The 25,424-nt window shown below is 44.6% G+C and overlaps 1 protein-coding gene across 2 annotated transcripts; it reads right to left on the bottom strand.

Annotated features, from left to right (window-relative positions):
• Window positions 1-20,748: 20,748 nt before the first annotated feature.
• On the bottom strand, window positions 20,749-23,513 carry LOC135734331 (uncharacterized). Of its 2 annotated transcripts, none has more exons than XM_065253236.2 (7): window positions 23,344-23,513; window positions 23,132-23,208; window positions 22,825-23,002; window positions 22,590-22,666; window positions 22,320-22,474; window positions 22,089-22,215; window positions 20,749-21,985 (listed from the first exon to the last, which is right to left on the bottom strand). In XM_065253236.2, exons 5-7 carry the CDS (start codon window positions 22,392-22,394, stop codon window positions 21,333-21,335), a joined length of 855 nt encoding a protein of 284 aa, XP_065109308.1. In that variant the 5' UTR covers window positions 22,395-22,474; window positions 22,590-22,666; window positions 22,825-23,002; window positions 23,132-23,208; window positions 23,344-23,513; the 3' UTR covers window positions 20,749-21,332. Both variants share the same exon structure in this region, with proteins under 2 accessions (XP_065109308.1, XP_065109309.1).
• Window positions 23,514-25,424: the final 1,911 nt, after the last annotated feature.

Raw genomic sequence — 25,424 nt, 5'->3', positions numbered from 1 at the left:
CAGAACATCGTAGAGACACGGGGGTTGGACCGTTTGACTCGTGACTCGGAGTGTAATCATTATGGGATGCCAATTTTTTCCCTAGCAACCAAATACAGTACCCTAGCAACAGAGTAAACAAAGCCTTATATCTCCGCATCAGAACATCGTAGAGACACGGGGGTTGGACTGTTTGACTCGTGACTCGGAGGGTAATCACTATGGGATGTCAAATTTTTCCCTAGCAACCAAATACAGTACCCTAGCAACCGAATAAACAAAGCCTTATATCTCCGCATCAGAACAACGTAGAGACACGGGGGTTGGACCGTTTGACTCGTGACTCGGAGGGTAATCACTATTGGATGCCGGTTTTTTCCTTAGCAACCAAATACAGTACCCTAGCAACAGAGTAAACAAAGCCTTATATCTCAGCATCAGAACATCGTAGAGATACGGGGTTTGGAACGTTTGACTCGTGACTCGGAGGGTAATCACTAGTGGATGCCAATTTTTTCCCCTAGCAACCAAATACAGTACCCTAGCAACAGAGTAAACAAAGCCTTATATCTCCGCATCAGAACATCGTAGAGACACGGGGGTTGGACCGTTTGAGTTGTGACTTCCGACACTAACTCGTCCTAGGGTAATCACTAGTGGATGCCAAATTTTTCCCTAGCAACCAAATTCAGTACCCTAGCAACAGAGTAAACAAAGCCTTATATCTCTGCATCAGAACATTGTACAGACACAGGGGTTGGACCGTTTGACTCGTGACTCGGAGGGTAATCACTAGTGGATGGAAATTTTTTCCCTAGCAACCAAATACAGTACCCTAGCAACAGAGTAAACAAAGCCTTATATCTCCGCATCAGAACATCGTAGAGACATGGGGGTTGGACTGTTTGACTCGTGACTCGGAGGGTAATCACTATGGGATGTCAAATTTTTCCCTAGCAACCAAATACAGTACCCTAGCAACCGAATAAACAAAGCCTTATATCTCCGCATCAGAACAACGTAGAGACACGGGGGTTGGACCGTTTGACTCGTGACTCGGAGGGTAATCACTATTGGATGCCGGTTTTTTCCTTAGCAACCAAATACAGTACCCTAGCAACAGAGTAAACAAAGCCTTATATCTCAGCATCAGAACATCGTAGAGATACGGGGTTTGGAACGTTTGACTCGTGACTCGGAAGGTAATCACTAGTGGATGCCAATTTTTTCCCCTAGCAACCAAATACAGTACCCTAGCAACAGAGTAAACAAAGCCTTATATCTCCGCATCAGAACATCGTAGAGACACGGGGGTTGGACCGTTTGAGTTGTGACTTCCGACACTAACTCGTCCTAGGGTAATCACTAGTGGATGCCAAATTTTTCCCTAGCAACCAAATTCAGTACCCTAGCAACAGAGTAAACAAAGCCTTATATCTCTGCATCAGAACATTGTACAGTCACAGGGGTTGGACCGTTTGACTCGTGACTCGGAGGGTAATCACTAGTGGATGGAAATTTTTTCCCTAGCAACCAAATACAGTACCCTAGCAACCGGATAAACACAGCCATATATCTCCGCATCAGAACATCGTAGAGACACGGGAGTTGGATCGTTTTACTTTTGGCTTGGAGTATAATCATATATGGTCCCCAGAATTTTGCCACGGCAAGCACCACTCACATTTTCTTCAGGAAATGTACCTATCTAGTTAGTGGTGCTTGCATTTATGCAAAGCATCACTATTACTATCTTGCATACTTATTATTATTATTATTAGTGGTGCTTGCATTTATGCAAAGCATCACTATTACTATTCCTCAGGGATATTATTATTATATTTTATTCTTATGTCTGCACGTTTTTTCGGCGCGTAACTTGTCCCGCACGGTTTGCCGTAGTCCCATGAAAGCGGGCTCAAATCGACCGGTTTATTGAGGAGAGGTGTGCTATGACTTTTATAAGGGATCGGGTGCAGGATTTCCGAAAGGGGGGCAAAAAATCACCCAAAAAATCCCATTGACTTAACATTGCGCCGAACTTTGACGGGTCATAGCTCCGCTCGAGGATTTTGTAGAAACATGTGGGTTATAACATTTGAAGAGGGTGGTAGACTCTGTAAGAACATACATGACATTGGGGTGTAAGTTGTACCCCTGGGGTGTAAGAGGAGCCCGAAAATTCCCATTGACTTATAATGGGGCAGGAAACATGCCCATATAAGGGAATAAAACAGTTCCAGATGGAATATCTTTGCTTTACAGTGTCATAGAGATAAGTGGGTGGGCTCATTTCACTCGGGCATCCAATCAGTCTCTCAGGATCATCCCAGAGCTATTAAGCCACGCCCCTAGCAACAATTTTGGGCACCCTAGCAACATCTCCCATAGACTGCCATTATAAAATGCCCAGATGGATATCTTTGCACCACAGTGTCATAGAGATATGGGGGTGGGCTCATTTTACTCAGGCATCCAATCAGTCTGTCAGGATCCTTACAAAGGTATTAAGCCACGCCCCTAGCAACCACTTTTGAGCACCCTAGCAACATAAAATTCAAACAGTTATATCTCGGCATCCGAACATCGTAGAGACATGGGGGTTGGACCGTTTGACTCGTGACTCAGAGTGTAATCACTATGGGATGTCAATTTTTTCCCTAGCAACCAAATACAATACCCTAGCAACAGAGTAAACAAAGCCTTATATCTCCGCATCAGAACATCGTAGAGACACGGGGGTTGGACCGTTTGACTCGTGACTCAGAGTGTAATCATTTTGGGATGTCAATTTTTTCCCTAGCAACCAAATACAGTACCCTAGCAACAGAGTAAACAAAGCCTTATATCTCCGCATCAGAACATCGTAGAGACACGGGGCTTGGACCGTTTGACTCGTGACTCAGAGTGTAATCATTATGGGATGCCAATTTTTTCCATAGCAACCAAATACAGTACCCTAGCAACAGAGTAAACAAAACCTTATATCTCCGCATCAGAAAATCGTAGAGACACGGGGGTTGGACCGTTTGACTCGTGACTCGGAGTGTAATCATTATGGGATGCCAATTTTTTCCCTAGCAACCAAATACAGTACCCTAGCAACAGAGTAAACAAAGCCTTATATCTCCGCATCAGAACATCGTAGAGACACGGGGGTTGGACCGTTTGACTCGTGACTCGGAGGGTAATCACTATGGGAGGTCAAATTTTTCCCTAGCAACCAAATACAGTACCCTAGCAACCAAATAAACAAAGCCTTATATCGCCGCATCAGAACAACGTAGAGACACGGGGGTTGGACCATTTTACTTGTGGCTTGGAGTATGATCATTATGGGATGCCAATTTTCTCCCTAGCAACGAAATACAGTACCCTAGCAACCAAATAAACAAAGCCTTATATCTCCACATCAGAACAACGTAGAGACACGGGGGTTGGACCGTTTGACACATGACTCTGAGTGTAATGACTGGTGGATGCCATTTTTTCCCCTAGCAACCAAATACAGTACCCTAGCAACGGAATAAACAAAGCCTTATATCTCCACATCAGAACATCGTAGAGACACGGGGGTTGGACCGTTTGACTCGTGACTCGAAGTGTAATCACTAGTGGATGCCAATTTTTTCCCTAGCAACCATATACAGTACCCTAGCAACAGAGTAAACAAAGCCTTATATCTCCGCATCAGAACATCGTAGAGACACGGGGGTTGGATCGTTTGACTTTTGGCTTGGAGTATAATCATAAATTGTCCCCCGAAACTTGCCACGGCAAGCACCACTCACATTTTCTTCAGGAAATGTACCTATCTAGTTATTATTATTATTATTATTCTTTTTCTGGACACTTTTTCGGCGCGTAACTCGTCCCGCACGCTTTGTCGTAGACCCATAAATTAGGGCTCAAATCGACCGGCTTATTGAGGAGAGGTGTGCTATGACTTTTATAAGCGATCGGGTGCAGGATTTCCGAAAGGGGGGCGAAAAACCACCCAAAAAATCCCATTGACTTAACATTGCGCCCAACTTTGACGAGTCATAGCTCCGCTCGAGGATTTTGTAGAAACATGTGGGTTACAACATTTGAAGAGGGTGGTAGGCTCTGTAAGAACATGGATCACAATGGGGTGTAAGTTGTACCCCTGGGGTGTAAGAGGTGCCCAAAAGTGCCCCAATGAAAAGTCAATGGGGCAAAATCCCATAGACTTACCATTGCAAAAATTTTGACGGGTCATAGGTCCGAGCCAGGATTTCATAGAAACATGTGGGTTACTAAATTTGAAGAGGGTGCTAGACTCTGTCAGGACGTCCCCCACAATGGGGTGTAAGGTTACCATAGCAACCATTTTGGGCACCCTAGCAACCTATACCATAGACTGCCATTATAAAATGCCCGGATGGATATCTTTGCACCACAGTGTCATAGAGACATGGGGGTGGGCTCATTTTACTCAGGCATCCAATCAGTCTCTCAGGATCCTTACAGACTTACTAAGCCACGCCCCTAGCAACCACTTTTGAGCACCCTAGCAACATAAAATACAAACAGTTATATCTCGGCATCAGAACATCGTAGAGACACGGGGGTTGGACCGTTTTACTTGTGACTAGGGGTGTAACAATTGGGCACATCATTGGCCACTCCCAAGCCACGCCCCTAGCAACCAAATTTGAGCACCCTAGCAACCGAATAAACAAAGCCTTATATCTCCGCATCAGAACATCGTAGAGACACGGGGTTTGGACCGTTTTACTTGTGACTCGGAGTGTAATCACTGGGCACATCATTGGCCACTCCCAAGCCACGCCCCTAGCAACCAAATACAGTACCCTAGCAACAGAGTAAACAAAGCCTTATATCTCCGCATCAGAACATCGTAGAGACACGGGGGTTTGACCGTTTTACTTGTGACTCGGAGTGTAATCACTGGGCACATAATTGGCCACTCCCAAGCCACGCCCCTAGCAACCAAATACAGTACCCTAGCAACAGAGTAAACAAAGCCTTATATCTCCGCATCAGAACATCGTAGAGACACGGGGGTTGGACCGTTTTACTTGTGACTCGGAGTGTAATCACTGGGCACATCATTGGCCACTCCCAAGCCACGCCCCTAGCAACCAAATACAGTACCCTAGCAACAGAGTAAACAAAGCCTTATATCTCCACATCAGAACATCGTAGAGACACGGGGGTTGGACCGTTTGACTCATGACTCGGAGGGTAATCACTAGTGGATGCCATTTTTTTCCCTAGCAACCAAATACAGTACCCTAGCAACAGAGTAAACAAAGCCTTATATCTCCGCATTAGAACATCGTAGAGACATGGGGTTTGGACCGTTTGACTCATGACTCGGAGGGTAATCACTAGTGGATGCCATTTTTTTCCCTAGCAACCAAATACAGTACCCTAGCAACAGAGTAAACAAAGCCTTATATCTCCGCATCAGAACATCGTAGAGACACAGGAGTTGGATCGTTTTACTTTTGGCTTGGAGTATAATCATATATGTTCCCCAGAATTTTGCCACGGCAAGCACCACTCACATTTTCTTCAGGAAATGTACCTATCTAGTTATTAGTGGTGCTTGCATTTATGCAAAGCATCACTATTACTATCTTGCATACTTATTATTATTATTATTAGTGGTGCTTGCATTTATGCAAAGCATCACTATTACTATCTTGCATACTTATTATTATTATTATTATTATTATTCTTCTTTTTCTGGACACTTTTTCGGCGCGTAACTCGTCCCGCACGCTTTGTCGTAGACCCATAAATTAGGGCTCAAATCGACCGGCTTATTGAGGAGAGGTGTGCTATGACTTTTATAAGCGATCGGGTGCAGGATTTCCGAAAGGGGGGCGAAAAACCACCCAAAAAATCCCATTGACTTAACATTGCGCCCAACTTTGACGAGTCATAGCTCCGCTCGAGGATTTTGTAGAAACATGTGGGTTACAACATTTGAAGAGGGTGGTAGGCTCTGTAAGAACATGGATCACAATGGGGTGTAAGTTGTACCCCTGGGGTGTAAGAGGTGCCCAAAAGTGCCCCAATGAAAAGTCAATGGGGCAAAATCCCATAGACTTACCATTGCAAAAATTTTGACGGGTCATAGGTCCGAGCCAGGATTTCATAGAAACATGTGGGTTACTAAATTTGAAGAGGGTGCTAGACTCTGTCAGGACGTCCCCCACAATGGGGTGTAAGGTTACCATAGCAACCATTTTGGGCACCCTAGCAACCTATACCATAGACTGCCATTATAAAATGCCCGGATGGATATCTTTGCACCACAGTGTCATAGAGACATGGGGGTGGGCTCATTTTACTCAGGCATCCAATCAGTCTCTCAGGATCCTTACAGACTTACTAAGCCACGCCCCTAGCAACCACTTTTGAGCACCCTAGCAACATAAAATACAAACAGTTATATCTCGGCATCAGAACATCGTAGAGACACGGGGGTTGGACCGTTTTACTTGTGACTAGGGGTGTAACAATTGGGCACATCATTGGCCACTCCCAAGCCACGCCCCTAGCAACCAAATTTGAGCACCCTAGCAACCGAATAAACAAAGCCTTATATCTCCGCATCAGAACATCGTAGAGACACGGGGGTTGGACCGTTTTACTTGTGACTCGGAGTGTAATCACTGGGCACATCATTGGCCACTCTCAAGCCACGCCCCTAGCAACCAAATACAGTACCCTAGCAACAGAGTAAACAAAGCCTTATATCTCCGCATCAGAACATCGTAGAGACACGGGGGTTGGACAGTTTTACTTGTGACTCGGAGTGTAATCACTGAGCACATCATTGGCCACTCCCAAGCCACGCCCCTAGCAACCAAATACAGTACCCTAGCAACAGAGTAAACAAAGCCTTATATCTCCACATCAGAACATCGTAGAGACATGGGGGTTGGACCGTTTGACTCATGACTCGGAGGGTAATCACTAGTGGATGCCATTTTTTTCCCTAGCAACCAAATACAGTACCCTAGCAACAGAGTAAACAAAGCCTTATATCTCCGCATCAGAACATCGTAGAGACACGGGGTTTGGACCGTTTGACTCGTGACTCGGAGTGTAATCACTAGTGGATGCCAATTTTCTCCCTAGCAACCAAATACATTACCCTAGCAACAGAGTAAACAAAGCCTTTTATCTCCACATCAGAACATCGCAGAGACACGGGGGTTGGACCGTTTGACTCGTATCTCGGAGTGTAATCACTAGTGGATGCCAATTTTTTCCCTAGCAACCAAATACAGTACCCTAGCAACAGAGTAAACAAAGCCTTATATCTCCGCATCAGAACATCGTAGAGACACGGGGGTTTGACCGTTTGACTCGTGACTCGGAGTGTAATCACTAGTGGATGCCAATTTTCTCCCTAGCAACCAAATACAGTACCCTAGCAACCGAATAAACAAAGCCTTATATCTTCGCATCAGAATATCGTAGAGACATGTGGGTTGAATTGTTTTACTTTTGGCTTGGAGTATAATCATATATTGTCCCCCGAAATTTGCCACGGCAAGCACCACTTCACATTTTCTTCAGGAAATGTACCTATCTAGTTATTATTATTATTATTATTCTTATGTCTGCACACTTTTTCGGCGCGTAACTCGTCCCGCACGGTTTGCCGTAGTCCCATGAAAGAGGGCTCAAATCGACCGGTTTTTTGAGGAGATGGTGGCTATGACTTTTATAAGCGGTCGGGTGCAGAATTTCCGAAAGGGGGGCAAAAAACCACCCGAAAAATCCCATTGACTTAACATTACGCCAAACTTTGACAAGTCATAGCTCCGCTCGAGGATTTTGTAGAAACATGTGGGTTACAACATTTGAAGAGGGTGGTAGACTCTGTAAGAACATGGATCACAATGGGGTGTAAGTTGTACCCCTGGGGTGTAAGAGGTGCCCAAAAATGCCCAATGAAAAGTCAATGGGGGAAAATCCCATAGACTTAACATTGCAAAAACTTTGACGGGTCACAGGTCCGAGCGAGGATTTCGTAGAAGCATGTGGGTTACTAAATTTGAAGAGGGTGCTAGACTCTGTCAGGACGTCCCCCACAATAGGGTGTAAGGTTACCCTAGCAACCATTTTGGGCACCCTAGCAACCTATCCCATAGACTGCCATTACAAAATGCCCAGAGGGATATCTTTGCACCACAGTGTCACAGAGACATGGGGGTGGGCTCATTTTACTCAGGCATCCAATCAGCCTCTCAGGACCCTTGCAGAGTTACTAAGCCACGCCCCTAGCAACCACTTTTGAGCACCCTAGCAACATAAAATTCAAACAGTTATATCTCGGCATCAGAACATCGTAGAGACACGGGGGTTGGACCGTTTGACTTGTGACTAGGGGTGTAACAATTGGGCACATCATTGGCCACTCCCAAGCCACGCCCCTAGCAACCAAATACAGTACCCTAGCAACAGAGTAAACAAAGCCTTATATCTCCGCATCAGAACATCGTAGAGACACGGGGGTTGGACCGTTTTACTTGTGACTCGGAGTGTAATCACTGGGCACATAATTGGCCACTCCCAAGCCACGCCCCTAGCAACCAAATACAGTACCCTAGCAACAGAGTAAACAAAGCCTTATATCTCCGCATCAGAACATCATAGAGACACGGGGGTTGGACCGTTTTACTTGTGACTCGGAGTGTAATCACTGGGCACATCATTGGCCACTCCCAAGCCACGCCCCTAGCAACCAAATTTGAGCACCCTAGCAACCGAATAAACAAAGCCTTATATCTCCGCATCAGAACATCGTAGAGACACGGGGTTTGGACCGTTTTACTTGTGACTCGGAGTGTAATCACTGGGCACATCATTGGCCACTCCCAAGCCACGCCCCTAGCAACCAAATACAGTACCCTAGCAACAGAGTAAACAAAGCCTTATATCTCCGCATCAGAACATCGTAGAGACACGGGGGTTGGACCGTTTTACTTGTGACTCGGAGTGTAATCACTGGGCACATAATTGGCCACTCCCAAGCCACGCCCCTAGCAACCAAATACAGTACCCTAGCAACAGAGTAAACAAAGCCTTATATCTCCGCATCAGAACATCGTAGAGACACGGGGGTTGGACCGTTTTACTTGTGACTCGGAGTGTAATCACTGGGCACATCATTGGCCACTCCCAAGCCACGCCCCTAGCAACCAAATACAGTACCCTAGCAACAGAGTAAACAAAGCCTTATATCTCCACATCAGAACATCGTAGAGACATGGGGTTTGGACCGTTTGACTCATGACTCGGAGGGTAATCACTAGTGGATGCCATTTTTTTCCCTAGCAACCAAATACAGTACCCTAGCAACAGAGTAAACAAAGCCTTATATCTCCGCATCAGAACATCGTAGAGACATGGGGTTTGGACCGTTTGACTCGTGACTCGGAGGGTAATCACTAGTGGATGCCATTTTTTTCCCTAGCAACCAAATACAGTACCCTAGCAACAGAGTAAACAAAGCCTTATATCTCCGCATCAGAACATCGTAGAGACACGGGGGTTGGACCGTTTGACTCGTGACTCGGAGGGTAATCACTAGTGAATGCCATTTTTTTCCCTAGCAACCAAATACAGTACCCTAGCAACAGAGTAAACAAAGCCTTATATCTCCGCATCAGAACATCGTAGAGACACGGGGGTTGGATCGTTTGACTCGTGACTCGGAGGGTAATCACTAGTGGATGCCATTTTTTTCCTTAGCAACCAAATACAGTACCCTAGCAGCAGAGTAAACAAAGCCTTATATCTCCGCATCAGCACATCGTAGAGACACGGGGGTTGGACCGTTTGATTCATGACTCGGAGGGTAATCACTAGTGGATGCCATTTTTTCCCTAGCAACCAAATACAGTACCCTAGCAACCGAATAAACAAAGCCTTATATCTTCGCATCAGAATATCGTAAAGACATGTGGGTTGAATTGTTTTACTTTTGGCTTGGAGTATAATCATATATTGTCCCCCGAAATTTGCCACGGCAAGCACCACTTCACATTTTCTTCAGGAAATGTACCTATCTAGTTATTATTATTCTTCTTTTTCTGGACACTTTTTCGGCGCGTAACTCGTCCCGCACGCTTTGTCGTAGACCCATAAATTAGGGCTCAAATCGACCGGCTTATTGAGGAGAGGTGTGCTATGACTTTTATAAGCGATCGGGTGCAGGATTTCCGAAAGGGGGGCGAAAAACCACCCAAAAAATCCCATTGACTTAACATTGCGCCCAACTTTGACGAGTCATAGCTCCGCTCGAGGATTTTGTAGAAACATGTGGGTTACAACATTTGAAGAGGGTGGTAGGCTCTGTAAGAACATGGATCACAATGGGGTGTAAGTTGTACCCCTGGGGTGTAAGAGGTGCCCAAAAGTGCCCCAATGAAAAGTCAATGGGGCAAAATCCCATAGACTTACCATTGCAAAAATTTTGGAGGGTCATAGGTCCGAGCCAGGATTTCATAGAAACATGTGGGTTACTAAATTTGAAGAGGGTGCAAGACTCTGTCAGGACGTCCCCCACAATGGGGTGTAAGGTTACCATAGCAACCATTTTGGGCACCCTAGACCTATACCATAGACTGCCATTATAAAATGCCCGGATGGATATCTTTGCACCACAGTGTCATAGAGACATGGGGGTGGGCTCATTTTACTCAGGCATCCAATCAGTCTCTCAGGATCCTTACAGACTTACTAAGCCACGCCCCTAGCAACCACTTTTGAGCACCCTAGCAACATAAAATACAAACAGTTATATCTCGGCATCAGAACATCGTAGAGACACGGGGGTTGGACCGTTTTACTTGTGACTAGGGGTGTAACAATTGGGCACATCATTGGCCACTCCCAAGCCACGCCCCTAGCAACCAAATTTGAGCACCCTAGCAACCGAATAAACAAAGCCTTATATCTCCGCATCAGAACATCGTAGAGACACGGGGTTTGGACCGTTTTACTTGTGACTCGGAGTGTAATCACTGGGCACATCATTGGCCACTCCCAAGCCACGCCGCTAGCAACCAAATACAGTACCCTAGCAACAGAGTAAACAAAGCCTTATATCTCCGCATCAGAACATCGTAGAGACACGGGGGTTGGACCGTTTTACTTGTGACTAGGGGTGTAACAATTGGGCACATCATTGGCCACTCCCAAGCCACGCCCCTAGCAACCAAATTTGAGCACCCTAGCAACCGAATAAACAAAGCCTTATATCTCCGCATCAGAACATCGTAGAGACACGGGGTTTGGACCGTTTTACTTGTGACTCGGAGTGTAATCACTGGGCACATCATTGGCCACTCCCAAGCCACGCCCCTAGCAACCAAATACAGTACCCTAGCAACAGAGTAAACAAAGCCTTATATCTCCGCATCAGAACATCGTAGAGACACGGGGGTTGGACCGTTTTACTTGTGACTAGGGGTGTAACAATTGGGCACATCATTGGCCACTCCCAAGCCACGCCCCTAGCAACCAAATTTGAGCACCCTAGCAACCGAATAAACAAAGCCTTATATCTCAGCATCAGAACATCGTAGAGACACGGGGTTTGGACCGTTTTACTTGTGACTCGGAGTGTAATCACTGGGCACATCATTGGCCACTCCCAAGCCACGCCCCTAGCAACCAAATACAGTACCCTAGCAACAGAGTAAACAAAGACTTATATCTCCGCATCAGAACATCGTAGAGACACGGGGGTTGGACCGTTTTACTTGTGACTCGGAGTGTAATCACTGGGCACATCATTGGCCACTCCCAAGCCACGCCCCTAGCAACCAAATACAGTACCCTAGCAACAGAGTAAACAAAGGCTTATATCTCCGCATCAGAACATCGTAGAGACACGGGGGTTGGACCGTTTTACTTGTGACTCGGAGTGTAATCACTGGGCACATCATTGGCCACTCCCAAGCCACGCCCCTAGCAACCAAATACAGTACCCTAGCAACAGAGTAAACAAAGCCTTATATCTCCACATCAGAACATCGTAGAGACATGGGGGTTGGACCGTTTGACTCATGACTCGGAGGGTAATCACTAGTGGATGCCATTTTTTCCCTAGCAACCAAATACAGTACCCTAGCAACAGAGTAAACAAAGCCTTATATCTCCGCATCACAACATCGTAGAGACACGGGGGTTGGACCGTTTGACTCGTGACTCGGAGGGTAATCACTAGTGGATGCCATTTTTTTCCCTAGCAACCAAATACAGTACCCTAGCAACAGAGTAAACAAAGCCTTATATCTCCGCATCAGAACATCGTAGAGACACGGGGTTTGGACCGTTTGACTCGTGACTTGGAGGGTAATCACTAGTGGATGCCATTTTTTTCCCTAGCAACCAAATACAGTACCCTAGCAACAGAGTAAACAAAGCCTTATATCTCCACATCAGAACATCGTAGAGACACAGGGTTGGATCGTTTGACTCGTGACTCGGAGGGTAATCACTAGTGGATGCCATTTTTTTCCTTAGCAACCAAATACAGTACCCTAGCAACAGAGTAAACAAAGCCTTATATCTCCGCATCAGAACATCGTAAAGACACGGGGGTTGGACCGTTTGACTTTTGGCTTGGAGTATAATCATAAATTGTCCCCCCGAAACTTGCCACGGCAAGCACCACTCACATTTTCTTCAGGAAATGTACCTATCTAGTTATTATTATTATTCTTCTTTTTCTGGACACTTTTTTGGCGCGTAACTCGTCCCGCACGCTTTGTCATAGACCCATAAATTAGGGCTCAAATGGACCGGCTTATTGAGGAGAGGTCTGCTATGACTTTTATAAGCGATCGGGTGCAGGATTTCCGAAAGGGGGGCGAAAAACCACCCAAAAAATCCCATTGACTTAACATTGCGCCCAACTTTGACGAGTCATAGCTCCGCTCGAGGATTTTGTAGAAACATGTGGGTTATAACATTTGAAGAGGGTGGTAGGCTCTTTAAGAACATGGATCACAATGGGGTGTAAGTTGTACCCCTGGGGTGTAAGAGGTGCCCAAAAGTGCCCCAATGAAAAGTCAATGGGGCAAAATCCCATAGACTTACCATTGCAAAAATTTTGACGGGTCATAGGTCCGAGCCAGGATTTCATAGAAACATGTGGGTTACTACATTTGAAGAGGGTGCTAGACTCTGTCGGGACGTCCCCCACAATGGGGTGTAAGGTTACCATAGCAACCATTTTGGGCACCATAGCAACCTATACCATAGACTGCCATTATAAAATGCCTGGATGGATATCTTTGCACCACAGTGTCATAGAGACATGGGGGTGGGCTCATTTTACTCAGGCATCCAATCAGTCTCTCAGGATCCTTACAGACTTACTAAGCCACGCCCCTAGCAACCACTTTTGAGCACCCTAGCAACATAAAATACAAACAGTTATATCTCGGCATCAGAACATCGTAGAGACACGGGGGTTGGACCGTTTTACTTGTGACTAGGGGTGTAACAATTGGGCACATCATTGGCCACTCCCAAGCCACGCCCCTAGCAACCAAATACAGTACCCTAGCAACAGAGTAAACAAAGCCTTATATCTCCGCATCAGAACATCATAGAGACACGGGAGTTGGACCGTTTTACTTGTGACTCGGAGTGTAATCACTGGGCACATAATTGGCCACTCCCAAGCCACGCCCCTAGCAACCAAATACAGTACCCTAGCAACAGAGTAAACAAAGCCTTATATCTCCGCATCAGAACATCGTAGAGACACGGGGGTTGGACCGTTTTACTTGTGACTCGGAGTGTAATCACTGGGCACATCATTGGCCACTCCCAAGCCACGCCCCTAGCAACCAAATACAGTACCCTAGCAACAGAGTAAACAAAGCCTTATATCTCCGCATCAGAACATCGTAGAGACATGGGGTTTGGACCGTTTGACTCGTGACTCGGAGGGTAATCACTAGTGGATGCCATTTTTTTCCCTAGCAACCAAATACAGTACCCTAGCAACAGAGTAAACAAAGCCTTATATCTCCGCATCAGAACATCGTAGAGACACGGGGGTTGGACCGTTTGACTCATGACTCGGAGGGTAATCACTAGTGGATGCAATTTTTTTCCCTAGCAACCAAATACAGTACCCTAGCAACAGAGTAAACAAAGCCTTATATCTCCGCATCAGAACATCGTAGAGACACGGGGGTTGGACCGTTTTACTTGTGACTCGGAGTGTAATCACTGGGCACATCATTGGCCACTCCCAAGCCACGCCTCTAGCAACCAAATACAGTACCCTAGCAACAGAGTAAACAAAGCCTTATATCTCCACATCAGAACATCGTAGAGACATGGGGGTTGGACCGTTTGACTCATGACTCGGAGGGTAATCACTAGTGGATGCCATTTTTTTCCCTAGCAACCAAATACAGTACCCTAGCAACAGAGTAAACAAAGCCTTATATCTCCGCATCAGAACATCGTAGAGACATGGGGTTTGGACCGTTTGACTCGTGACTCGGAGGGTAATCACTAGTGGATGCCATTTTTTTCCCTAGCAACCAAATACAGTACCCTAGCAACAAAGTAAACAAAGCCTTATATCTCCGCATCAGAACATCGTAGAGACACGGGGGTTGGACCGTTTGACTCATGACTCTGAGGGTAATCACTAGTGGATGCAATTTTTTTCCCTAGCAACCAAATACAGTACCCTAGCAACAGAGTAAACAAAGCCTTATATCTCCGCATCAGAACATCATAGAGACACGGGAGTTGGACCGTTTTACTTGTGACTCGGAGTGTAATCACTGGGCACATAATTGGCCACTCCCAAGCCACGCCCCTAGCAACCAAATACAGTACCCTAGCAACAGAGTAAACAAAGCCTTATATCTCCGCATCAGAACATCGTAGAGACACGGGGGTTGGACCGTTTTACTTGTGACTCGGAGTGTAATCACTGGGCACATCATTGGCCACTCCCAAGCCACGCCCCTAGCAACCAAATACAGTACCCTAGCAACAGAGTAAACAAAGCCTTATATCTCCGCATCAGAACATCGTAGAGACATGGGGTTTGGACCGTTTGACTCGTGACTCGGAGGGTAATCACTAGTGGATGCCATTTTTTTCCCTAGCAACCAAATACAGTACCCTAGCAACAGAGTAAACAAAGCCTTATATCTCCGCATCAGAACATCGTAGAGACACGGGGGTTGGACCGTTTGACTCATGACTCGGAGGGTAATCACTAGTGGATGCAATTTTTTTCCCTAGCAACCAAATACAGTACCCTAGCAACAGAGTAAACAAAGCCTTATATCTCCGCATCAGAACATCGTAGAGACACGGGGGTTGGACCGTTTTACTTGTGACTCGGAGTGTAATCACTGGGCACATCATTGGCCACTCCCAAGCCACGCCCCTAGCAACCAAATACAGTACCCTAGCAACAGAGTAAACAAAGCCTTATATCTCCACATCAGAACATCGTAGAGACATGGGGGTTGGACCGTTTGACTCATGACTCGGAGGGTAATCACTAGTGGATGCCATTTTTTTCCCTAGCAACCAAATACAGTACCCTAGCAACAGAGTAAACAAAGCCTTATATCTCCGCATCAGAACATCGTAGAGACATGGGGTTTGGACCGTTTGACTCGTGACTCGGAGGGTAATCACTAGTGGATGCCATTTTTTTCCCTAGCAACCAAATACAGTACCCTAGCAACAAAGTAAACAAAGCCTTATATCTCCGCATCAGAACATCGTAGAGACACGGGGGTTGGACCGTTTGACTCATGACTCGGAGGGTAATCACTAGTGGATGCAATTTTTTTCCCTAGCAACCAAATACAGTACCCTAGCAACAGAGTAAACAAAGCCTTATATCTCCGCATCAGAACATCGTAGAGACACGGGGGTTGGACCGTTTGACTCGTGACTCGGAGGGTAATCACTAGTGGATGCCATTTTTTTCCCTAGCAACCAAATACAGTACCCTAGCAACAGAGTAAACAAAGCCTTATATCTCCGCATCAGAACATCGTAGAGACACGGGGTTTGGACCGTTTGACTCGTGACTCGGAGGGTAATCACTAGTGGATGCCATTTTTTTCCCTAGCAACCAAATACAGTACCCTAGCAACCGAATAAACAAAGCCTTATATCTTCGCATCAGAATATCGTAGAGACATGTGGGTTGAATTGTTTTACTTTTGGCTTGGAGTATAATCATATATTGTCCCCCGAAATTTGCCACGGCAAGCACCACTCACATTTTCTTCAGGAAATGTACCTATCTAGTTATTATTATTCTTCTTCTGAGCGAAATTTCTGCGGCTAACTCGTCCGACAGCTTTCAAGCTACATTCACCAAATTTTCCACGGACATTCTAACTGGTCTGAAGAAGTGTGCTATATCTTTTTGAAGGGATCCGACTTACAGAATTCCTAAAACGGGACATTAAAATTCCGAAAGTCCCATTGACTTAACATTGGACAAACTTTGATGGGTTCTAGCTGCGAGCGAGAATTTTGTAGAAACTTCTGGGTTACCACATTTGAAGAGGCTGGCAGGCTCTGTAAGAACATACATCACATTGGGGTGTAAGTTTCACCCTTGGGGTGTAAGAGGCACCCAAAATTCCCCATTGACTTATAACGGGACAGGAAACATGCCCATATAAGGGGATAAAAATGTTCCAGATGGAATATCTTCGCTTTACAGTGTCATAGAGACATGGGGGTGGGCTCATTTTACTCGGGCATCCAATCAGTCTCTCAGGATTTTTTCAAAGCTATTAAGCCACGCCCCTAGCAACCATTTTTGGGCACCCTAGCAACATATCCCATAGACTGCCATTATAAAATGCCCAGATGGATATCTTTGCAGCACAGTGTCATAGAGACATGGGGGTGGGCTTATTTTAGTCAGGCATCCAATCAGTCTCTTTGGATTCTTATTGAGCTATTAAGCCACGCCCCTAGCAACCAAATATGAGCACCCTAGCAACATAATAAACAAAGCCTTATATCTCTGGATCCGAACATCATAGAGACATGGGGGTTGGGTCGTTTGGTCATGTTAGCTTCATGCTAGCTCCATGCTAAGTCATACTAGCTTCATGCTAGTTTCATGCTAGCTTTATGCTAATTTCAAAATAAATCTTGCTAACTTCATGGTAAATCATGTTAGCATCATGCTAGCTTCATGCTAATTAATGTTAGCATCATGCTAGCTTCATGCTAATTAATGTTAGCATCATGCTAGTTTCATGCTAATTAATGTTAGCATCATGCTAACTTCATGCTAATTCATGTTAGCATCATGCTAACTTCATGCTAATTAATGTTAGCGTCATGCTAGCTTCATGCTAATTTATGTTAGCTTCATGCTAATTCATGTTAGCATCATGCTAACGTCATGCTAATTCATGTTAGCATCATGCTAGCTTCATGCGAATTCATGTTAGCTTCATGCTACCTTCATGCTAATTCATGTTAGCATCATGCTAACGTCATGCTAATTCATGTTAGCATCATGCTAGCTTCATGCTAGCTTCATGTTAATTCATGTTAGCATCCTGCTAGCTTCATGCTAATTCATGTTAGCATCATGCTAGCTTCATGGTAATTCATGTTAGCTTCACGCTAGCTTCATGCTAATTAATGTTAGCATCATGCTAGCTTCATGCTAATTCATGTTAGCATCGTGCTAGCTTCATGCTAATTCATGTTAGCATCATGTTAGCTTCATGGTAATTCATGTTAGCTTCACGCTAGCTTCATGCTAATTAATGTTAGCATCATGCTAGCTTCATGCTAATTCATATTAGCATCGTGCTAGCTTCATGCTAATTCATGTTAGCATCATGCTAACTTCATGCTAATTAATGTTAACATCATGCTAGCTTCATGCTAATTCATGTTAACTTCATGCTAGCTTCATGCTAAGTCATGTTAGCATCATGTTAGCTTCATGCTAAGTCATTTTAGCATCATGCTAGCTTCATGCTAATTCATGTTAGCTTCATGCTAGCTTCATGCTAATTCATCTTAGCATCATGCTAGCTTCATGCTAGCTTCATGCTAATTCATATTATCATCATGCTAGCTTCATGCTAATTCATATTAGCATCATGCTAACGTCATGCTATTCATGTTAGCATCATGCTAGCTTCATGTTAACTTCATGCTAATCATGCTAGCATCATGCTAGCTTCATGCTAATCATGCTAGCATCATGCTAGCTTCATGCTAATAATGCTAGAATCATGCTAGCTTCATGCTAATCATGCTTGCATCATTCTAGCTTCATGCTAATCATGTTAGCATCATGCTAAATCAGCCTAGCTTCATACTTAAACATACTAACAGCCAGATAGCCTACTAAACTAAACTTCTATCAAACCGTTTTAAACGTTCAGGCTACGCTTTGTCAAGCCAACATAAAGTTTGTCAACAAACTTTTCTATCTAGTTATTATTATTATTCTTTTTCTTCTGACCTAAAAATTTCTAACTCTAACTCCTCCTAGAGCTTTCAAGCTACAGCCACCAAACTTTGCACAGACCTTCAGTCTGATCTGAGGAGGTGTGCTATATCTTTTCTAAGGGATCGGACTTACGGTTCTCCTAAACCGTCCGATCAAACGTCCCAAAAAAGTCCCATAGACTTACATTCATAGAATGTTTAGGCTGAGTGTTTATTTTCAAATTCTAACTGTCAACTCTCATTCATACAAATACATTACATCATCTCTCAACCTATCTCAGTCTATCTCTGTCTCACAAAATTCACTTAATAGCACAGACAAACACAACTACACACACACACACACACACACACACACACACACACACACACACACACACACACACACACACACACACACACACACACACAGACACACACACACACACAGACACACAACCACACACAACTACACACAGACACACAATTACACACACAAACACAAAATTATATATAACATACTGTCACAAAAACACAGACATGCACACATACACACATACACACACACACACACACACACACACACACACAATCACACACAGACACACAACCACACACAGACACACAACTACACACAGACACACAATTACACACACAAACACAAAATTATATATAACATACTGTCACAAAAACACAGACATGCACACACACACACACACACACACACACACACACACACACACACACACACACACAATCACAATCACACACAGACACAGACACAAAACCACACACAACTACACACAGACACACAATTACACACACAAACACAAAATTATATATAACATACGTCCACAAAAACACAGACTCACACACGCACACGCACACACACACACACACACACACACACACACACACACACAACCACACACAACTACACACACACACAGACACACAACCACAAAATTACACATACAAACACAATATTACACACCCAATCATACTCACATAAACACACACATAAATGTCCCAACTGCCCTAAATGCCCCATCTGCCCCATTCTGCTCCAAATGCCTCAAATAACCCAACCGCCCCATTTTGCCCCATTTGCCCCAACTGGCCAATTCTGCTCCAAATGCCTCATCTGCCCTAAATGCCCCATCTGCCCCAAACACCCAATTCCGCCCCAACTGCCCCAAATGCCCCGTCTGCCCCAACTACCCAATTCTGCCTCAACTGCCCCATTCTGCCCCAACTGCCCTAAATGCCCCAACTGCCCTAAATGCCCCATCTGCCCCATTCTGCCCTAAATGCCCAAACTGCCCTAAATGCCTCAAATGCCCCAACTGCCTCATCTGCTCCATTCTGCCCTAAATGCCCCATCTGCCCTAAATGCCCCATCTGCCCTAAATGCCCCATTCTGCCCAAATTGCCCTAAATGCCTCAAATGCCCCAACTGCCTCATCTGCCCCATTCTGCCCCAACTGCTCTAAATGCCCCATCTGCCCTAAATGCCCCATCTGCCCTAAATGCCCCATCTGCCCTAAATGCCCCATTCTGCCCAAATTGCCCTAAATGCCTCAAATGCCCCAACTGCCTCATCTGCCCCATTCTGCCCCAACTGCTCTAAATGCCCCAACTGCTCTAAATGCCCCATCTGCCCCAAGTGCCCCGTCTGCCCCAATTATCCAATTCTACCCCAAATGCCCCAACTACCCTAAATCCCCCATCTGCCACAAATGCCCCATTCTGCCCCAACTGCCCAATTCTGCCCCAACTAACCCATCTGCCCCAACTAACTTAACTGCCCCAACTGCAGCTCCATCTATTACTCTCAGACTAGGCTTTCTCAAGCCAACATAAAGTTTGTTCACAAACTTTAACCTCATCTAGTTATCATTAATGATGTTTTTGGGGATATTGATGTGGATATGCAATATGATTCAGGGGGGAATTTAAGTGACCCAGATCTCTATTACAGCTACTACTTTGACGACGATGACAATGATGTTGAAGATGCACTGAGGAGCCATGTCAGTAGCTCAGAGTCTGAACAGTAAAATCAGTAATTCTTGTGATGAAATCACCTTTGCATACTCATGCAGGACCATGGATGGTGTGTCAGTTGTACATATTGTTGTAATGTGTTTTTTTTTGTATTTTGTGCATTTTTACAAAACTGTACACAACCTAAATAAAAGTGTTCAAAACAGTACTTGTAAGACCATAATTAAGGTATAAAAGAAGCGGTAAGACATACTGTTAAAAAGTTTTATTTTACCTGTGCAAATGTAATAATACAATATATGCAATCTGTTATAATATAAATATAAGATTATTCAAAAAAAGAAATTTAACAAAAGTAAAAACATCATTATACACAAGGACAATTACTGTATAGACATTATTTAAATACTTGTCTGTAGATAACACCATAAGTGTATCAAAATTAACTATTTACATTATTTACACCAAAATTCCAAGTAGACCTTCTATGACAGAGATTCAGAGCTGGACCATTACAAATCAGGTAAGTAATTGTTTAAAGTGCTACAGCCCTCCAGTCTTTCAGCCTGGAACACATCCATTTCCATAAGTCTGCATAATTTAGTTTGGACAGAATGTTTCTGTCAAAGTTAGGGAATGCAGAGAACTGTCTTCCCGGTTGGTCTTTGAAAACTTCTGTCTTCATAAATACCTCTAGCAAAGTTAAAATGTCTTTTTTGAGATCAGCTGCATGGTGGATGCCACTAGGTCGGGATAGCTGCAGCTCTCTGTCTGCGGTGTCCATCAGTGTTTTTAATACACCCGCAGATCTGCTGACCCTGTCAGCTGTTTGCTCGGTAAGGTTAGTGCCTTTGTTTCTCAAAAACAAAGATAGTTAGATAGTTGTTGAGGTGCTCGAGGTGCAGATCGAGTGGTATATTTTTCCCTTTCCCACCCCTGCTATTCCAAAATCGGTTCCAGGTTACATCATGTGCAACCTGAGGGGACAGTGTTGCACTGACTTGCACTGTTAAGAGGAAAGTGCTGTAGGCATACTGAGTGTGCCCGTAAGCCTTATAAATTAGTAGTGCCACCTTGTACAGCCTTATTAAGCGCTCCCCATCTCCCTCTTTCACTGCATCCAATAGATCAAAAAGCAGGAATCCAAAACTAAGCCTGGCCTCAGTATGCTCTTTTTTGAAGTCAATCAAATCAGAGTAAGCAGGCTCAACAACTGGCATAGATGCCACCACAAGACTGTGGACTTTCTTCTCGTGGTTATCTCTGGATTTTTTGTAGGCAAAAACTCTGGTGCAACCTGGCTCACGACAACGGTGCTTCTCCTTCTCTTTGTGTAGGGCCCTTGCTGCTTCAGCAACGTCAGCTGACCGTCCAGAAATATCTGTAGACATTAAAAACTTGTCAACGACCTCTGCCACAGAGTCATGGAGCCAGGTCCTTTTCTGTTCAGCAGAGCCTTGCTGGATGTGGTCTGGAATTAACCCATCAGGAGTCGCTGTGACAAAAAAAAACTATAAATTAATTTATTGTACCGGAAGACAAAAGAAAAGTTTGATTCCTTGGTGTAATCCTTTAAACATAATGTAACAGATACAAACCTCTGACATCATTCAAATGGAAATGTTCCATTGCTGCCGCAAGGAAAAGTGCTGTCGTGTCACTCTGCACAAACTGTTTATACGCGTTGTATGCAGCATGTGGGCCTTTTTTTTCGCATTGCTGCACCTGTAAATGACATAGCAGTTATTAAAAATGGTGTATGACACAACTGCTAGTTCGATTCAATTCATAGTTCATATATTTATGAACGGCGTGTTTGTTAGTAGTACCATCAACCCCTTTTTTCCATATAGCCCGACGGAAAGCAGCCAAAATTCATGGTGGCTGTGCTTTCTTGGAAACATGCACACAGTTCATACATCCACACAGTTCATAAATCCACACCAAGTTCATGGTTGGTGAAGATTATCTTTGGGGAAGACTCCTTTGGAAAAAGGTAGAGAGAAATGCATTATAGAATAAGTTACATACACATCAATGAATGGCAATCTGATATTAATCTGAAGACACATGGTTTCTGTTAAATAGCAACTGTGTACCTCAAGAGATTCATGTTGGCGAGGATTGTGCCATGGTCTTTGGCAGATCCTTCCTTAAAGAAGATATGATGATATATCTGTAACCCATATCAAAAACATAATCTTTTAACCAGTCCTTAGAAAACTATAGACCACATTACTTTTATAAACCTTGGAAAACAGTATTTAAGTGTGCTTTTACTAAATAACAATAGTGTATCAGGGTGCATGTAGTTAAAGATTACAGTATACTGACCTCAAAGAGATTCCTAATTGCGTGCCAGTCTTCAAATTTGAAAACGAGGCCTTCCAGGCGGTTCTCCTCTGTCTCCCCATCAGCAAACGCCAACTGGATATTCCGGCAATTGCCCTCTGTGAGTCTGTCACCCCCGATCAAAATCTTTTCAAGCCCATCGGGACATCTTGGCACATACCTAGAGATGAATCACAGTTAGGATATGAAATTAAACACAATAGGTCTTTTTCCTTTACATGGATTAGTCTTTTCCCCGTCTAAAAGCTTGATTTTCACTAGGGCTTTTAATATCTTGAATGATATTTACTCCTTTTGAAGGTGCGGGAGCACATCCACCAAGTCCGCAGTTTTTGTCTCATCCTTGAATAGAAGTCCAAGTGGGTACTAAAATAAAATTGTAATATGTGTTAGTGTGTGAAAAAGTTAAAGCATGCTAATAAGTGAATTTCATCAGCAACTTGCACTGTGAACATACAAAATTATTTGTTTAATTTGATAGTTTATGGACATGAAACTTACATGAGTGGATGGCTGGACCATGTCTTCAGAGAACTGGTGGGGGATGTGATGAACCACCACATCGGATAGGGTCTTAAATAAATCCAAATATGTCCCCAAGACAACGAATTCCCGATTCATACAGGCTTGTGTGTCTGGTCCAGGAAGTGAATTCCCGAGATCATAGTCGATCAAAGAATTTGCCGGTTTCAAATTGTGTTTTCAAAAGGTGTAGTGAGTTGACTCTGTTGATAACACACATGTGGTTTATCCAGTGTATTGACTTGTTGGTTTGGCTGGTAGACTGATGATGTGTCTGAATGTAAAAGTCCAGGTTGTTGAATATAATAGAATATGTGTGAGGTGTCGATGAGGTTGGAGGTGCAGAGGCAGACAATGCAGCAACACCCAAATCGGCCATGTCTTGTTCTGACAGTGTACTGAATGTGAAGACATCAATGGCATCCACCTCCTTGCTTGGCTGTACAGTGGTCTCTGTGGTAGTGAAAAAACATGAAGTTAGTCATTATGGTTGGAAAAAAAGAAGTTAACTTAAAGGTTATGTTAAACAAACTCACCTAAAAAGGACATGTCTTCAAGGCTTCTTTGAATAGTCCTGTCTTGTTCATCTGTGCTTGGCTGATTCAGGAATGACTCCAAGTCCCGTTTTAAGGACTTTACCGGAAGCATACAGTAGTAGGCCAGTTCTTTCTGCTTGCCAACTGCATTGGAGTGTGTTGTGGAGATGCCCAGTTTCGCCAGTCGCTGAAAAACAGTCTTTTTTGCCCCACCATACAACAATACAGAATTAATGTAATATGATAGTGTCAAGAAAGACTTCGGAGTCAAGTGCAAGTTAACAATATTTATTTAGAAAATAGAATGAGAGATCTGGAGAGCAAAGTCACTGGTAGATCCACACACGGCACACGCCCGTTGACTCACTCCGGATGATAACACTACTGTGGGAATGAAGCACTCCCACAGTAGGAGAGAGGGAGTCGGCGCTACACGATAGTCCAGTACAGATCCAAAGGAAGAGAGAGAGCCACCCACGCACCCCGTCAAGAACACCAGCACAGTCACCACACGCAACAGAAGGATGAGACACTCCGCCCTGAAGGTGGATGACAGGCGGAGATGGAAGGTGGTAAATCCAAGTTCTCAGACGGGTAATCCACTGTGAAATCCTGATGTAGATGAAGCCACCCGGAAGCCACTGGTCACCTCCTAAAAACGAAGCGAACCAGCGGTTCCGAGAAACAACAGTCATTAGAGTCAAAGTAATCCACAATGGTAAAAGGTGTACTCCACTCACGGGCGATGATGCAAACCGATGAAACAGAGACAGCTGGTATACCGCCTAGAAACGAAGCGAACCAGCTGTTCCGAGAGACAAACAAAGTCAATGAGATCCAGTAATCCACAAGCGAGCGGTCCGGGCGAAGACGAGTCCCCGAACGCCGAAAACCAAACCTGGGGTAACAAGAGGAAGAGACAGAGAGCGACTGACAAGACAAGGGAGGGCAGCAGGACTGTGATAAAACAATGAGCGCGCAACGAAGGACAGGACTACGTGCAATATAAAGGAAAAGGTAAACGAGACACCACCGGTGAACAATTACCGAAACAAGGGGGCAGAGTTAGTGAACACACGAGGAACCGGCACCACAGGTAAACAACACACACACACAGATCACACAGCCATCGATCACCCAGCAGTCATGACAGTAGCCCCCCCTCCATGACCGGCACCAGACGGACCGGGAGACTCACCCTGTCGCCGACGGAGGTCCTCGATCAGCCCAGGATCCAGCAAATCCCGACCCGGAACCCAGCTCCTCTCATCAGGACCGTATCCTTCCCAATCCACTAAATACTGAAATCCTCTGCCCCTGCGGCGGGAGTCTAGTAACCTCTTAACAGTATAGACAGGGGCACCATCCACTAGACGAGGGGCGGGGGGATTAGAGGCAGAGACAGGAGGGTTATAGCGAGCAAACATCACAGGTTTAACCTTGGATACATGAAAAACAGGGTGAACCCGACCAAGAGAAAGGGGTAACTTAAGCTTTATCGTCACCGGATTAATGACCTTAGAA

This window comes from Paramisgurnus dabryanus, chromosome 7 (assembly GCF_030506205.2).
Source record: "Paramisgurnus dabryanus chromosome 7, PD_genome_1.1, whole genome shotgun sequence".
Taxonomy (NCBI): Eukaryota; Metazoa; Chordata; class Actinopteri; order Cypriniformes; family Cobitidae; genus Paramisgurnus; species Paramisgurnus dabryanus.
The sequence above is the reverse complement of the archived record's forward strand: the minus strand, read 5'-3'. Positions and strand labels throughout refer to the sequence as shown.